General features: G+C 43.8%; 1 protein-coding gene across 1 annotated transcript in view; it reads right to left on the reverse strand.

Moving 5' to 3' along the window:
- Positions 1 to 16,872, reverse strand: part of rbpjb (recombination signal binding protein for immunoglobulin kappa J region b) — a 52,826-nt gene that overhangs the window by 7,785 nt on the left and 28,169 nt on the right. Inside the window, exons 2-7 of the mRNA XM_026162163.2 lie at positions 14,806 to 14,844; positions 6,383 to 6,478; positions 2,534 to 2,699; positions 2,099 to 2,273; positions 593 to 730; positions 191 to 303 (exon numbers count right to left, since the gene is read on the reverse strand). Of these exons, the coding sequence (XP_026017948.1) occupies positions 191 to 303; positions 593 to 730; positions 2,099 to 2,273; positions 2,534 to 2,699; positions 6,383 to 6,478; positions 14,806 to 14,844 (727 nt within the window). The remainder of the gene's footprint in view (positions 1 to 190; positions 304 to 592; positions 731 to 2,098; positions 2,274 to 2,533; positions 2,700 to 6,382; positions 6,479 to 14,805; positions 14,845 to 16,872) is intronic.

A 16,872-nucleotide genomic window follows, 5' to 3' on the forward strand; every position in this document is an offset into this window, starting at 1 on the left:
ATGGTCTATTAAACAGCTCTCACATTTATTCGATATCAACGTGTTTCTCTTAGTCTTAGACTAGTTGGTTGGTCCAGTTCACGTTCATCTGACTCAATACCTTAAGTATGTTAACCGGGAAAGGCTGGATTCGTCCATCCTTGCATTACAGTTTCATATTGTGTCATTGTTGTGAAACAGTGATTGTTACCAGTCTGGGCAGGGCCATGCCGGTGACGGAGCAGACCAGCTTGACCGTCTGGCCGTAGTGGATATAACCGTCTCTCACAGTGAACTCCTCTCCTTCTGACTCCTCATCGTCCACTGCAAACACCAAGCACAGGAACAGGCAGTCAATGCTGCAACCAGCTGCCCACACGCACACGCACACGCTTTGGTTTATACACTAAAGCCAACATTCAATCTATCAATCAGCCCGTCACGTTCTTTGTCTGCGATGAATCACGTGTGTAATTACTACAACAAAGAACAAAGCTACGACTACAATGAACAGTGAGAGGGTGACATGTAGACAAGGCTGTCAAACTGCATCGCTGTTCTCATCAATGATCAGAAGCTTGTGTAACAGATATGAAACCTGATGGAGACTCACACAGGTGGATGTAGAAAGCGCCCCACTGTTGGGAGCTGGCGTGAAAGTTGCCACCCTCCACGTGTAGATACCGCGTGCTGACTGTTTGGGAGCGCAGTCGGTTGAACAGTGCCACCTTGGTCCCCGATGCAATGCACACTGTGGGCGGAGACGAAAGCGTGGAGACACGGCCGGTTACATAACGCACCAAAAACAAGTTGCTTTCAGGTCGGCGCGATAACAGAGAGATAAGACGTCTGCCAGCTGGCAGGACGTGTCCTGTGTGTAGCACAGGTGTGCCACATGTGACATAACTGGGTTACTGGACACTCCATTTTCACTACACTGCCCTCTGGTGGTTAGAAATAGTATTGATCGACTAACCGGTTAGCTCAAAACACCTTGTTTTTAAAAAAATTACATTAAATCATAAAATTCTGAGCATATTTTAAAAAGTAATGAACAAACTAAGGCTATAAAATATGCAAGAATAAAACAAGTAGAAAAATGAAGTTAAAGACAAATTCAAATATCATTTACATTTCAGAATATTCAGTGCAAGATGGAAACAATGCAAATTAGCAGTTTAATTTAGGCTTTGATCAAGGTTTTAAGCTTTTTCTCAATATCCTCACAATGGCTGTAAGAAAACCCCCACATGCGCCTTCTTATTGGCTCCCTAAAGAAGAAAAGAAATCAAACCTTATTCACTGTTAAATGTTTTGGTGCAGCAATTGGGGAGACACCCATTGGTGCTTAAATACTATGTCTTCTACGTGCCGCCTCCTCCTGTTTAACGTTCATCCAAGGTTTTAACCTCTGTTCTTGCCTTCACTTCTAGTCTTTTGTATCAAAGCAGTCTTTCTGCTTGGACTCTGGTTGGATTGTGGTTTCATTTACGCTCTTACTTCGTCTAAACACCCCCCCTACACACGCGTGTTAGTAAAGGCATCTTCACTCCAGCTGATCCATACTTTTACAGGGTAAGCGAATCTTAGAAGAGATACAACCAATCCAATGTTTTCCAGCTGCAGTGAGAATCAAAGTACTTTTCCCTGAGCTGCTAATGAAGCTCTGCTGACTCTGTGGTAAATCCAATCAAGTCTTCACAATAAAAGCATCCTGCCCTGAGTGTGAAGCAGCAACAGTTTACATCGGCAGTAACTTACAACACCGACAGGCCTGAAAACGAACCATAAAATAAACCGCAAAAGTGCCGAGAGCCTCACAGAGAGAGCCACTTTACAAACAGACGTCAGGGTACGAGGCCGGCACGTCCGGGCCGTGGTCTGTACCGAATATCTTGAATGATTTTGCGGCTCGAGCCAACCAGAAGAGAGACCCGTGAAACGCTCTAGCTGGCTATGCAGTAAATCATGTTAAGCGCATGTTAATATGTTTAAGGCTGTTGTCAGGGTTTAAATTTACAGCTCTGGCAGACTGAGCTACACACTGATTTGACATGAAGAGTGAATCTAAAAGGTAAACACTCACAGCGAACCTCTAAACTTATCACAAATGACTCACAGTCAGCATTTTTGAGGGACTGCTTCTTTTTGGAGGGCTTGGAGATGACTTTGATCCTCTTGCTGAGGAAGACGCCGATGTCCGCGCTGTTGCCGTAGAACATCTTGACAGACAACATGAAGTGCTTTCTCTTGTCAGAGTCGGATATGTACAAGGTTTTGGCTGTGCAATAATTCTGAATGAGGAGGCAGAAAAAGAAAGACATAAACAATCAGATTCATTTCTGTTCATGCATATTAAACATATTAAGCACTACAGGAGAAAAACAAGCTCCAAATGTGCTGGAGGCATGTGACAGACTTCCTGTTTCTGTACTGCAGGGTGCCTGGAGGCTATACCGCACGGCTATGGCAGCTTCTGCTGAGTAACTCCATGTTCCTGTGCCAAGGTAAGTGACAGAGTGACAGTATGTGTGTGGGTGGGTGCGTGTTGTACCTTTCCCTCTAAGTTGAGCTGTTGCATTTCTTGGTCGCTGTTGCCGATGCCGATGAAGGCGCAAGGCTGCGACTCCTGGTCGGAGCAGCCGTCTCGCTCCATCTGGTCCTTCTTTTTCTTCCAGCCGCTGCCCATCAGGTACACACAGGGAGGAGGGCAGAAGAACCTGGAACACACGACACACGTGCAGCTATAAACGCCAGCATCTAAATCTTTAGAGGTGATGAAATAAATTTGTTTTTGTGGTGATTTTTTGAGACAGAGATTTGTTGAGAGTTGCCAAAAAACCTGAAGCACCAAAGCTCTTCTTTAAATGTTTCTGCCTTTTACTCTCGTCTCTGTGCAGATGATCCCACACTGCTTCAATAATGTTGAGGTTGAGCTCAGGGGAAGCAAATCCATGTCGGAAGGTGCTTCACTTTGCATTTTTCTACCCATGTATGCTTTTACTGCACTGGCAGTGTGTTTGGGATCACTGTCATGCTGAAAAATGAAGCTGCTGCCAATCAGATGCTTTCCAGATGATTTTACACGGTGGATCAAAATCTGACAGACACTTCCACTGAGTCCATGTCTGATGAGGCTTTAATGAAGAGCCACATGCATCTCTCAGGTCCTGTTTCTGGCAATGCCGGATCCCCCCCCCCCATTTCTGAGTCTCATGACTTTCAGATACTGTTCATCTGCTGCAGGTGGTTTTTAGATCTGTTGCTTCTTTTGTCCTGAACTTGTCCAGTTTCCTCAATTTTAACTCTGGCTCGTTCCTTGATTTGGGGGCGTTTTTAGGCTGGAAGGAGTCATAGCTCAATGTTAAGTGGCTTAACAAGCAGATGATAGGTGTAAATATGGGGAAATAAAAGAGAGAAGAGGAGGAATAAGAGAAGGAACAGAAAAGACCTGAATGTGCACTTCCTAATTTGAACCAGAAGAGGGCACTCTTGCACCAAGCTCCAGCTGGAGTCCAACTTGGGTCAACAAGCTGTTGTGTACAGCTACAGTAAAACATCTAAAGGCTGTCACACTTCATTCTGCAGATGTTACCGTGATCGGTCCAGAACCTAAATGATCTGTCAAGAAACGAGAAGCAGCATTTTGAATGAAATCTAACTTTCCTTCCCCCATTTTTAAAAAGGTCCCTCATTTTACTTCTCTTCTCCTTTCAAACGCACGTTACTACTGTGAAAACAAGAACTGCCTTGAAATAACTCGCAAGTTCAGCTTTGTTAAAAGAGAAATCCACTCATTACAGAACGAGCACACACTTCAAATAAATTCATGTGCGTCAGTGTGGAACTGGAAAGCGACCTATTTCGCAACACCAGTGTCTGTCTCTGTGGGTGTTTGTCTACTTTCACCTCCTATAAAAAGCTCAGACAGCGAGAGAGGCAGCTTAGAAAGAGGGAGACGGCACATTAACATTCTCAGTGCGTCCACTTTTGGGGGGTTTTTCCTGGGGCGCTCTCTTGTTAAGGCACAAAAAAGGAGGAATTAAGCGGTCTGACGCAAAACATGAACGCAGCCTTTTGCAGGCCAGGAGGATGTTTAAACAAATACCTGCAGCTACATCCGAACACGGCCTTTGGGAGTTGCTTATCACCTGAAAAAGTTCAACCTCAATGCACAAAAGAGCAGCATTAAATATGTGTGACAGATGTGTTTGAATGTTTCTCTTCGCTGTCACTTTAACTGGATGAGATGGCTTAAAAAGTCCTCAGAAGAATTCGTCTCAACCTCTTTTCCTATCTCTCTCCCTCGCTCCGTCTTCTGTTGCGCTCCAACTCTCAGAGGTGTCTGGGAGTTGGCGCGCAACAGCCGATTTACCAAGAGATAGGCCCCGATGAGATCGCAAGCAGCGCTGCACCTTGGCCAAGAAACCGAGTGGTGGTGGTGGTGGGGAGGATAGAGGGGCTCAGGAGAGTTGCAAAATGAGCATGAGGTGTGGAGGAGCGCTATAAAAAAAGCGGTGAGTGCATAGTTACAGGAAGGGCCCGAGGAAGATGAGCTAAGAGGAACAGATCCAAAAAAGGAAAAAAAAAAGCATGTGTTACGATGGCGAGCTATCACCCTGCGTTTAACCAGCAGCATCAGGTACGGCATGAAAATGACAACATTAGGTTGTCACACATGCGCTCGCCCGTGAAAGCTCACACCGAAAGGCTTCACGGTGCTGCGAGACGCCGCCTCCTCCTCTTCCTCTTTTATTCTCGTAGCTCTCAGTCGCAGCTCCTTCTTCTTCCGGCTCTCTGTGGTTTTTAACGTGGCCTCGTGGAAAAGGTCGCCTCTCGCTTCCTTTTTTGACCTCCACAGATATCAGAGGTCAGAGGGGTCAACACAGCCTCTCAGCACAGAGGCACCGTGCTGAGGAATGTGCTTTCGCCAGACCCCTCTTGACTAATGTACACTACCTGTGTTTGCCACAATAGTTGAATATAGATTAGAGGATAGTATAAATGCCTCTGGGCCACAGGTGTCTGCAACCAGTGGGGACGGCTAAAGGGTCAAACAAACAAAAATATCCAAATTTCCTTTAAAAAAAAAACAAAAAAAACAAACAAACTAAAATTTAAAAACTTTTTTTTTTGTTGCTTTTTTTAACTAGATGTTAAACTGTGTCCGTTCTTTGAATTATTGTGATGCAAACAGATAAATAAGTGCTTGTAGCACGTTTATAAATAATCAAACTTCTGAGGAAAAATAAACTGCGTTTACAAGAACTGTCGGCTGATCGCAATCTAAGCAGCATTATCGCCACGGGCTGAAGACGAGAAGCCGCCAGCATCACTAAGGAAGTAAATTTAGCCAGCTGGCTACCAGAGATGGGCAGTAACGTATTAAAAGTAACTGTAATCTGATTACTTTTTCCAAGTATCGCGTAAAGGATTACTTTGAAAAAAAAGGTAATAAGATTGCTGTTACTTTCCCGTAAGCAAACTGCATTACTAAACAATGACTTTGTTTGTGAGAGTGTCTCACGACAATGACATACAAGTGTGCGACATCGAAGTGTGCAGATCAACAATGCATAACATGGAGTGTGGGAGAGAGTACGACCATGCAGCAGGCTGAAAGGTCTATTGCTTTATAACATATTCAGGTTGTGTGTCATGTTTTTAAGTAACTTAATCCACTAATTACTATTTTTAAGTAACTTGGCCAACACTGCTGACCACCCAGATCTCACCCACAGGCGTGTGTGGCTGTGCCCAGCGTATTTTTCTCACATCTTTTTGAGACGCGTCTGCAGACAGTGAAGCTGGAAATTTGAAAAGTCTGTTTGTTTGTGTGGTGAGTCGCACAATCTCAGAGTGTTGTTTATGATTTTAAGTTTGTAAGAAGGGGTTAAACATTCAGCAGACTGATGAGCTTTTAAAAAGGGCTGATCAGAGCGATTTACAGTCGTCATTTTCTTCTTTGAAACCAAACAAAACCACCGAGCTGACAACTTAAAAACAGAAACCAATGAGAGACTGGATGATCGCAAATACACTCCATGGTGAAATCCATACAATGGCAGTGATGACAATAATGAGCATTTCTGGTCACGTGAAGGGCTATCCAGCGATCATCAGTTATTTAGTGAGACGTTCTCAAGGAGGCAGACCACTAAAATATTCAAATAAAACAAAAATCCTCCCCCACAAAGTCCTACGCGTCTAAACAACTGCAGACTCCAGGATAAAATGTAGCAGGGGCCGCTAAAGAATCAATTGTGTGATGTGTTACTGTGAGGGTGAAACACTGACCGGCATTAATAGATTTGCTTTAGATTCAAGACCAAAATCTTTTAAGGATTCCCAAAACCTGAAAAAAAACATTAGACAAGAAGCTCCCATTTCATGCTGAACTCACCTTTTCTCATTGCCATAGGATTTCTGTGCAACTTTTGCGTGTAGGATCATGACAGTTTGGTCTCCTCGCTCCTTCAGGTAATTCCTCATCGCTTCTCTGCAGGAAGAGAAAAAAGAAGAGATAAATTAAACCAGCTATGTTCTAATCTGAAAGAGGAAGTGACGTGAGTGCAACTTCACAGAAGACTTAAGAGGAGGCCACCCTCCTTGTGCATACATGCACTTGCAGCGACCTCTGAAAAGCCAGAGCCTCCACAATATGCTTGCAGAGAAGCTGAGCTCTCCCTGGGTCCATCCGAGGTTTAAGGGGGGAGCAAGAAAACACCAGAGCCAAAAAAACAAAAACAGAGCTGAGCTCATCACCAAAGATTCCTCATGTCGTGTCAAAAATGTTGCAAGGGTCGAGCTCCGATTACTTCTGTCAACTCTGCCAAAACTTCTCACCTCCCGCTACACCCTCACCCCCCCCTTCACAGGCGCGAGCCGAAAGCTTGCTCGACTGAGAGGCGCGGAGGTGAAAGATCGGGCTTAGACGCACAATTAAAGCACGTCATGCGCATGGAGAGCAACACACTTTGACCCGATCGCTACACACGCACAGATGTCAGTGACACCTGACACGCCAGGGGATCCTCACAGGGCTTCCCACTCAAACACGCACACACACGGCTTTTCACTCTAGCACGTTATACTAGGCCGCACACTCGGCTTAGACATGCCCTTTGTTATGATAAGCAAGGGCCCTCCTCAGTGTGTGTGCGGGACACAGGGGCAATCGGGGGAGTGGGCGATACAGAAGATGAGGAGAAAGCATGATGAGGCAATTATTTTTCTGATTATTTCAGTCTCACTGCAACACTAAAAATCTGTTTTTTTCTAAATTGCTGATCGCCAGCAGCTATAAATGAGACTAATAGAGGTACGATCCTGGAATTCCACACAGCCTGACATCACTTAAACACCACATGGAGAAAATGATATCAAGCCGGGGTGGACGGGGGAGTGCGTACGACTCCAGTTCGACTCGGTGGAAAACAGTGGTTTCGTTAAAACGTTGGACTTCTCCCCACGGATGCATTTAGAATGTGATTACGTTATTAAAGGACGTAACCCTTCTCTGGGAAGTGAATCGCTGGTGTGACACACACACTCTAATCCCGCCGGGTGGAGTGGAGGGGGGACTCCTGTGCTCAAAGCTCTGATTGATTATGGAGAGAAAACACAGTCCAGGCCTGCTGATGTCAGACCCTGCAGGACACATGTCACACCTCTGATACGGCCTGTGACCTGCTGCTCCCACAGGCAGGATGGCTGACACACACACACACACACACACACACACACACACACACACACACACACACACACACACACACACACACACACACACACACACACACACACACACACACACACACACACAGGATTAGGGCAGTTACCACTTAGAGCAGGGGTCCCCAATCCCAGTCCACGAGGGCAGGTGTCCTGCAGGTTTTAGATGTGTCCTTGATCCATCACAGCTGATTTACATGGATAAATTACCTTCTCAACATGTCTTGAAGTTCTCCAGAGGCCTGGTAATGAACTAATCATGTGATTCAGGTGTGTTGACCCAGGGTGAGATCTACAACCTGCAGGGACACCGGACCCCTGACTTAGAGGAAGCTTCTAAAAGATGGTTTGCATCTTATGCATGTCCTAAAGACCCTAAATAAAAACATTTAGATCAAGCCAAAAAAAGATAAAGATATACAATTTGGAGCGACAAGTAAAATACATGAACAGTTTCAGTTTGGCAATCATGTGGCCCCCTAACAGCGGGATCTTAGCTTGTCTGCCTAGAGACTGCTCTGCAACCGTCTGCCAAACACCAGTGATGGAAGAAGAGTGTATTCACAGACCAGATGGTGAAAATCTCCGTGCGATTGTGTTGACTGATAGCAGACTGCCACAGTTGGCCGTAGTTTCCAACTACTCCTGTTGCTGTAGTCAGTACATTTCAAAAGATACAACTTTTACTCTGAGGATGGACTTTACATTTCTGCAGGTTTTTAGTTTATACTACCGCTCAGTGACTTCATATGCTTACATGTAAACTACAGGCTGCTGTGGCGATCTGCGAGGGACCAACGCAGTCACAACAAGATTTTTGGTGCATTCGCCCAGTTTGTCATTTCACCCAGTGACAGCCAGCAGCCTCCAGGAGCCACTCCCCCACCAATCGGTGACCAGAGGACGCATCGTGTCCAATATGGCAGACACCTCGAGCAAAGTACACATGAGAAACTTCTATAACACAGGAACACAGCCTCTCTAATGGCATCTGACATTAAACTAAACCTATCAGTTTTGCATAACCTTTAAAACATCCAACAGTGTTAGCTTCAAGCACCTAAATAAATCAGAGAACATCTTTAAATGATGCTTTACCCCCATTTTCAGCTGTGTTTTTTTTAAATCTTGGACTCACTAATGGAGAAGCTTTATATAAGTCACACTTAAAATAATCTATGTTTATCTTTAATAATGGTCTGGGTGCACACCCAGGCAGTTTTATCTGCCATCCCCCTCCTGCTAAACCAGCTTTCTTCTGATTGGTTGCACCTTGCAAACAGAAAACAATAGGTATAGGACCATGTAAGTGACATCATCTCTCACTGATCTCATACGGAGTCATGAGTAGAGAAAACAAAACACAAATCCTTGTCTTTGGGCTTACAAAGATCATCTATGCATGTGCTGACCTCCTTATAAGAGCAGCACGACTATAACGGTCCACTCAGACCATGCATTCGGTGCCATACTTAATGAGATCTTTGGGCTCCGTCACTCATTTTGAAGCTCATGTTGTCAACACTTTGGAATCAGTTCTTGTGCTCCTGACAAAAGGAAATAAAACACCAAATTAAAAAAAAGAAACGTGATATCAGCCAGCCTCAGATTCAGGGTCACGCTCATAAAAAAGGGAAGCAGTTTGATCAAATATTTAAATACAATGGCACGTAGTTACTGCACGACCACAAAATGTAATGCTAGTGTTTGTTAAGTGTCGTGCGACAGCCTCGGCTTGTGGTTGACACCGTTTCAGCGCTCACCAAACCCTTCCAGACCACTGTGGCTGAGTTGGGGAGAGACCATTCCCCATCAAGACACAAATGCTTTGGCACGATCGCGCTTTGACTCACAGCGGCTCTTTATGCATGCCGATTTTCACTTCAGAGCGCCTCCAAACAACCACTGAATAGATAACAAAGATGCACCACATGTGGCAGCAATCATGTGAAACTGAATATCCTATGATCAGATGGAAAAAAGAAAAAAGCAACAACACAAAAGTCCCCAACACTGGGTCCATCGATCCAAACTTGTGCTGTGTAGCCAAGCTTTGTTCAAACCCGCAGAATTTTATATGAAAATCTAGCGGGGAACAAGAGCTTTATAAAGATACCAAATATGTCTCGAAGGATTTCGGGGGAGACGAGTATAAAATGATGCAAAAGACATAAAAAAAAGATGACAGATGACTATCACGAGGCAGTGAACCAGAAACATCAGGACTTTACGCGGGAGCTGTGTATCAGAGGGGGAAAACCCTAAAAATGGATTAAAGCAGTATTTGTGCATTTGTTCTCTATATTGCACTGTTACGCTGTGCATTATTATTCAGTCTTCAGTAATGTGTCAACAGGGTTTTTCCTGTCACCCCACCCAAAACGTTTGGGCTTCCCCCCCTGAAGGAATACGGGTGTAATAAAAAAAAAAAAATTTCTTCTTACTGAAGCATAAAACAGACAATTCAGTATGATATTTACTGCCTAACATACATTTTGTTCCAAACAGAGGTGCCAGAAATATATTTTTTTTCTTTTATACACAAACAGTTATGCCCATGTGTGTATTAATAATAAAGACAATGGAAACGGGACATGCTTCCAAAATCTTTTTCGTGCTAGAAAATGCAGGTGGCAGCAGGAGAGTAACGAGATTCCCGTCTCTTAAATGACTCTTATTCGTACGTCTCGCATCGATATCGACAAAGACGCGGCTTTGATCTAACACATTCACCCTAACACGACAGGGCCGTCTTGAGTAATCATTTGTAGCTTATACAGAGTGAAACACGAGCGCACGCACGCCACACAGACTGAGCGCTGGAGACGGAAGGAGAAGTGAGAGAGACTGTGACCAGAATCAGCTCTACTTCCTGTGCAAGACTAGCACGCAGCAGATGCACGAAATTCCAGTGCAAATCAAAATACGAGTAAGACCAAATTTCAAAACATTACACTGTGTTCATTTGTATTTGAGGGATTAAAAAACAAAACTGGGGGTAAAAATAAATAAATAAATAATAAATCAGCCCTTCATTCATGCAGAGACAGGAAACGAGGGTCACTTCATTTAAACCGAGTACGCCCACATGTAATAAAACCAATAACCACAGATAAGAGTCTACATCACACACTCACACAGAAAAGTAACAGCATCTGAGCTGCAGGTTTAATTTCTGACGAGCTTTATTTAGGTCCAAAAAATGTGCTAAAAGGCAGTCTGTGACAGCGAGTGAAAAGAAGGAGGGAGGTCAGAAATAAAACGTGAGGGGAGGAGATCGGGCAAAAGAAAAATCGGAACATACGAAACAAAAGACGAGACGCTTGAGAGGTGAGACAAAAATGTGCCAGACAGATTTATAAAAAGAGGCATATCTTTAACAGCAGGCGATGTGTGTGTGTGTGTGTGTGTGTGTGTGTGTGTGTGTGTGGGGGAGAGAGAGAGAGAAAGGAGGGGTGAGGTTAAGTCAGGCTACAGATGCAGCAGAGCAGACAGGCATCTGCCCCGTACATCTGCCACAGCGTCTTCAGCCGAGCAGCACTGTCATAGGACCCCCTGTGAACACACTCAAACACACGCACACGAAGAGCAGAGGGGCGGGGCCCCATTAATACACACATGCGCGGTGAAACAGCTCAATTAAGATGATCAGACAGTAATTAGTTTGCACCTTGTGCATCACAAAAGGTAGATTACACACAATTGTAGTGTGGGGCTTTGGGTTAAAGCATTAACAATCAGCCACTTTAGCCTCCTTTTACAAGGCTAGGAGACGTGGCCTTCACACACACACACACCCCTCACTGTTTGATGTCTGACCTCCGGATGAGCCGTGTAAGCTCACGTGCACACACACACACACACACACACACACACACACACACACAAATGGAAAATTGCTGACAACTGTGGGATATTGCTACAGCTTGCACTCATCTCAGCTCTGATCATTTGCTACACGGTAAACAGAGTAAATCCTCCGCTTTGACATTTCTGCATCAATGACAAAACGTGAGAAAATTAAAATACGCAAACAGAATCCGAATTAAAACAGCACTGGTGTCGTTGCTTAAGTAGCGTCACCGATCACTCAGGAGAATATTGCAGTGGTAAATGGTAAATGGCCTGTATTTATATAGCGCTTTTAATAGTCCCTAAGGACCCCAAAGCGCTTTACACGTCCAGTCATCCACCCATTCACACACTGGTGATGGCAAGCCACATTGTAGCCACAGCCACCCTGGGGCGCACTGACAGAGGCGAGGCTGCCGGACACTGGCGCCACCGGGCCCTCTGACCACCACCAGTAGGCTACGGGTGAAGTGTCTTGCCCAAGGACACAACGACCGAGACTGTCCAAGCCGGGGCTCGAACCGGCAACCTTCCGATTACAAGGCGAACTCCCAACTCTTGAGCCACGATCGCCCATATATGATATGGCAGGTGTAATCTGATCCTAAAACATACAATCAAACAGCCAGATCAACCCACTGTGACCAGAGAAGTGAAATAAATAAATACCTGCTTTTTCTTCTAGTTGTAGCTGTAATTAACAGTTTGAAATGGCTCATTTATGCTATTGACAATACAGTTCCTGCAGATATGCTGGTATCAGCATTTATAACTGATGAATGGCAAAAATGTTAGGGAAACTGCTTTTGTTTTTGTGTGTCTGAAAGAAAATAAACATATTGGCCTATATCTTGAATTGTTAAAATCACCAAATATCAAAATCAGTATTGGTTTTAAAGTCCTTTAAGTCAAACTCTACGTGCCCATTAGACTGTAATCCCTTATGACTAATTTCCAAATTTTTATATTAGCAAATTTATACTTTTTAGACTGAATGTGTAAATGGATCCATTTTCTGTTGCTTTGCTTGTTATTTAAAAAAAACCAAACAAACAGTAAATTAGTTGCCAGTAAACTTGGCAACCCAGCCTGTATTCTCATGTTGAGTCCGTTTGTGTAAATTTGTGCAAGCGGATGTGTCTGAACCCTAGAAGTGTTTGTTCCAGTCGAGTAGCCTCCCTGACAGTGTGAACCTCTAGGACCTGGAGGTTCAGCTGCCATAAAAAGCTCCTGCGGGATGCTGCAAAATTTTAGAGCAGCACCCAAAGAAAACCTGCGGACGCGAAGACTCTACGGCAGATTGACAGGCCAACAAAGACCATAACCATAGTCACATGAACTAAACGAGCTCTGTTGTGCCTTTCGGCTGTTTGTTAAAGAGTGTTTTGTGTCGGTCATATTTCTGGCCATCAAAAACCATCAGACGAATCGAAGGGCCAGTGCGAGCCAGCGGACTGGCAGCACATGAATAAAGAGGGGGACACATCAAAAGGTGCAGGGGCCCCTTTTTCCAAAACCACGCTCGGCTGTTCCAAGCAACACGCAACCCCCTCATTTTCCCCGCTGAGTGCCACGCGCAAAAGCCGAGTGACACGCACGCACGCACGCACGCACGCACGCACGCACACACAGTCTTTGTTATTCAGAACAGCAAACACCAATAAGCAAACAAGTGCGTGCGCGCACACACACAATCCCTAAAAAGCAACCCACATCATCCATCAACGGTCTGGATTCACCCAAATGTTACTCCAAGTAACTTGGAGCAAACTTAAGAAGAACTCAATAATCAAAAACTTGCAGTACGGCTCGTCAAAAAAGCTACACACAGTAAGACGAGTACAGCGCAGAGAGCGCACATTCGGACCGTGAGGCCTCAGAAAGGGTTATTTATTGCTTCTCTAGCATGTTTCTCCACAAACAACGGCAAAAATAGCACGGTTCATTTCAACACACGCACATTAAAACAGTCCCAAAGGAGGCGAGTCTGCAGAGATCTAAGTAATGAGCGATCAATAGCAGAACAAAAATGAGGTAATACAGCAAAGCTGGGGTCAACAGAAAGCAGCTGTGCAGGACTCCACAGTAAAGCTGCACATGTCGTACGCTATTGTATCAACAACAACATTGCAGCGGTTGTTATAGACGCATTTCTCCGCTTCTGGAAATCACAGCCTGAAATGAGCTCCTCGCTGCCTCAACAGATTTTATGTGGCAAACCTGCTGGTGAATATAAAATTATTAAAACGCTTGTAAAAATTAGGCGTGGAAATCGTAGTTAAAAACAAAAAAGTTCCTGTTAAAGAAAAAAGCGAGGTATTTATTATTCACATGGTGTCAGTTGGGGATGTGCCGGTGGACAATGTCGAGAATCGTTCATGTTAATAGTGACAGTTTGTCAACTAAGGAGGTTTTTTAACTAACATCCCCACCGATGCATCAAGTTGACACTGTCACATGATGAGTTTCATTTTAAACTGTTTCTGCAACGCCACAGTTACACATGTGCCCTCAATGTACAAAACAGACGGGTATGGGCGTGCACCAGCGCGTGTACAAAGTTCATGCTTGGACTTCTGCACGCTTTGAAGGTAATGTGCGTGTGTCGTGTGTGTGTGTGGGTGTAGTGGCTACACGGACCAATCATAATCATGATCTAACAAGAGAAAACAGGCTAAAGAAAGAAAAGAAAAAAAACTGGATAAATAAGCAGAACTAACAGTCTAAGTAAAAAAGAAAAGAGAAATAAATCACTTAATAACTTTAGAGCCTTGCAGCTGATATCCACCCACTAATGTAATCACCCAACACTAGGTTTGGGTGAAGTGATTTGAAGTAGCTTTAAGCTTATGTTTTTAAGAAAAAAGGGGAGGGGCGTGGAGTTAAACGACAGGGTGGGAAAAAAACTGTGTAGTTTTTGATGTTTTTTTATTGCAAAGGTTTCTTTTTTATTGGTAATCCCAGAGTGGTATTAGTAAGCCACATATTAGGGTTACTTCAGAGGGTCTCTATACTTTCATTCTTTTGAGAATGTGTCCAAAATAGTAATAATCAAAACAAAATCAAATCTAGAAAACAAACAAACAAAAAAAGGTAGCAAATACCTTGGGGAGGGGCGGGTCCGTAGAATAGGTGTTCACAAGAACACAACGGCATACATAAACAAAGGAACACACAAAACCCAGCACTATGACAAGAAAACAAGCTCTAAAGGGACCACGAGTGCGTGTGCACACTCACCTTGTTAGGCGCTGTGGCTGAGGGCGCTCCCCGAACTTCCTGCAAAGACACAAAGTGAGAAGAAAACATGAGTGGGTTGGTTATCAACCACGAACACACGCACAGTAAACAGTGCATGGCAAAAAAAACCCAAAAAAACAGCACATGTACAAACGCACATAAAAAGCAGCGTGGCCTTGGCAGCGTGTAATGGCAGCGTGTTCAAACAGAGTCTGTGCCAAACGTCGCGCCGCTTGTTTGCCGTGAAAACACGACTTAAAGCAAATGAATTTTGTTCAAACTAATTGCCGTCGTGTTGAGACACGTTGAACATCAATGGGAAAAAACCCCCACTGGGTTCAGATCAGCTAATCGGTATATTTAGTATTACTACTGAATTTCAGAAACTCAAGTTCAGCAGCTGAACAAACGACGGTTCTTCAATAGCCGACGCACTCAAACAGGTGTGAAGGGTTTGAGATTACAGAGATTTTAAATGGTGCTCAGAGAAGCCCTAACCATATTTATCTGTGTGACTATAAGCTATAATCTTAAAACAACACATTAATTTAGCCTTGCTATCAATAGGATCTTCACAACACACACCCCAAAGACAAAAAAAACAAAAACAAAAGAAAAAAAACCCAACACACACACACACACACACACACACACACACACGATAATACAAAAGCAGATTTCTGGCTTTGTGTTTGCAAATCTAAATTGTAAAACCTGAACAAGAACATTGACTTGATGAATTTTTTGGCAGTGCCTCCAATGCACTGGTGCTGAAGGCATATTGCAGCGATTTAAAAATTACAAACCACGGGGACAGAAATTCTCATTTTTAAATACTGGTACTGCAGCAATTTAATTACTTCATTGGTATTTCTGAATTAACAGCAAAAGCGTGAATTTCAACAAGAAAACTGATCTTTTTAATTTCTCCTGTGAATGCAAATTATTCTAAAGTATTCAGAGTGTGCAAAAATACAGATCGAAAAGCATTTTAGCTGAACCCACTGACATTCTGCCTGCAATTTTGTAAAGAAAGACCGCTCCGTGGCACGGCACTCCTCAGGTTAAAAAGGTCTCCGTTATACTGACGGTTCATTGATTCTTCAGGGAAACGATACAAATAAGCAGAGAAGGTAAACGTGCTTAGTTAATGTGAGTCAGCCAAGGACCATAATGAAACAAGAGCTGGACTGACTCGTTTGGTTGATTGATTGATGATTTCCCCTCCCTCCATGTATGGAGTCATTACTCTATTACACACCAACTCAAAACATCCGTAATAAGAAAAGAGAAACAGAACAAACATGGAGGAAGTGCTTAACCCTCTGATTTAAAAGCATGAAAGAATATCAAACCTCTACTACAACTGCTACATCTACCTTTGTCTGACAGTGAGCAAAACTCAGTTCAGTCCTTTGTTATTAAAATGTTTTTGTGCTCCACATTTACATTATCCTGTCCTGTTGCAGGTTCTATGTGGATAAACTCTGAAAGCAGAGCAGGGCCTGCTGTGGGTAGCAGCCGTGTAAGACGCTGTGGTTGCAGTTCAGTCAGCAGGTCCTCTGATAGAATAACAGGAGAAGCAAATAAATGGCGCTTTGAGGACCCAGCAGGGGCTGGTTGGTAGGCAGCAGCTAAACTCGCTAATTAAAACGCATACAGTTCATCATAAATAAACTAAGGGCACAGTCCAAGCTTTTAAGGTGTGTGTGCCTAAAACAATGTCCATTAACAGAAGACAGCATGGTGACCAGAGAAGGAAGAATTTGTGAATTGTATATTTATTCTCGAGCCGAGGTGATTTTGCAAACATTCGTCATGATACAAAAGCCTGAATTTAACTCAAACTGTTGGGTGAATCATGACTGGGATGGATAGATCGTTTATTCTACCCAAACGGAACAAAGTGACGTGAGTTTGTGCTGAGAGGGCTGCTCTGCACAGTTTAAACCCAAACGCAACAAAAGAAGAAGATTACAGGATCAGTCAGGTAACCATTTTTCGCCCTCGGCTTAAGGTTCATGACCCGACTTTAAAGTCCTCAAATTTCCGTGACTATGAAGACGT

This window comes from Astatotilapia calliptera, chromosome 3, assembly GCF_964374335.1.
Source record: "Astatotilapia calliptera chromosome 3, fAstCal68.1, whole genome shotgun sequence".
NCBI classification, from domain to species: domain Eukaryota; kingdom Metazoa; phylum Chordata; class Actinopteri; order Cichliformes; family Cichlidae; genus Astatotilapia; species Astatotilapia calliptera.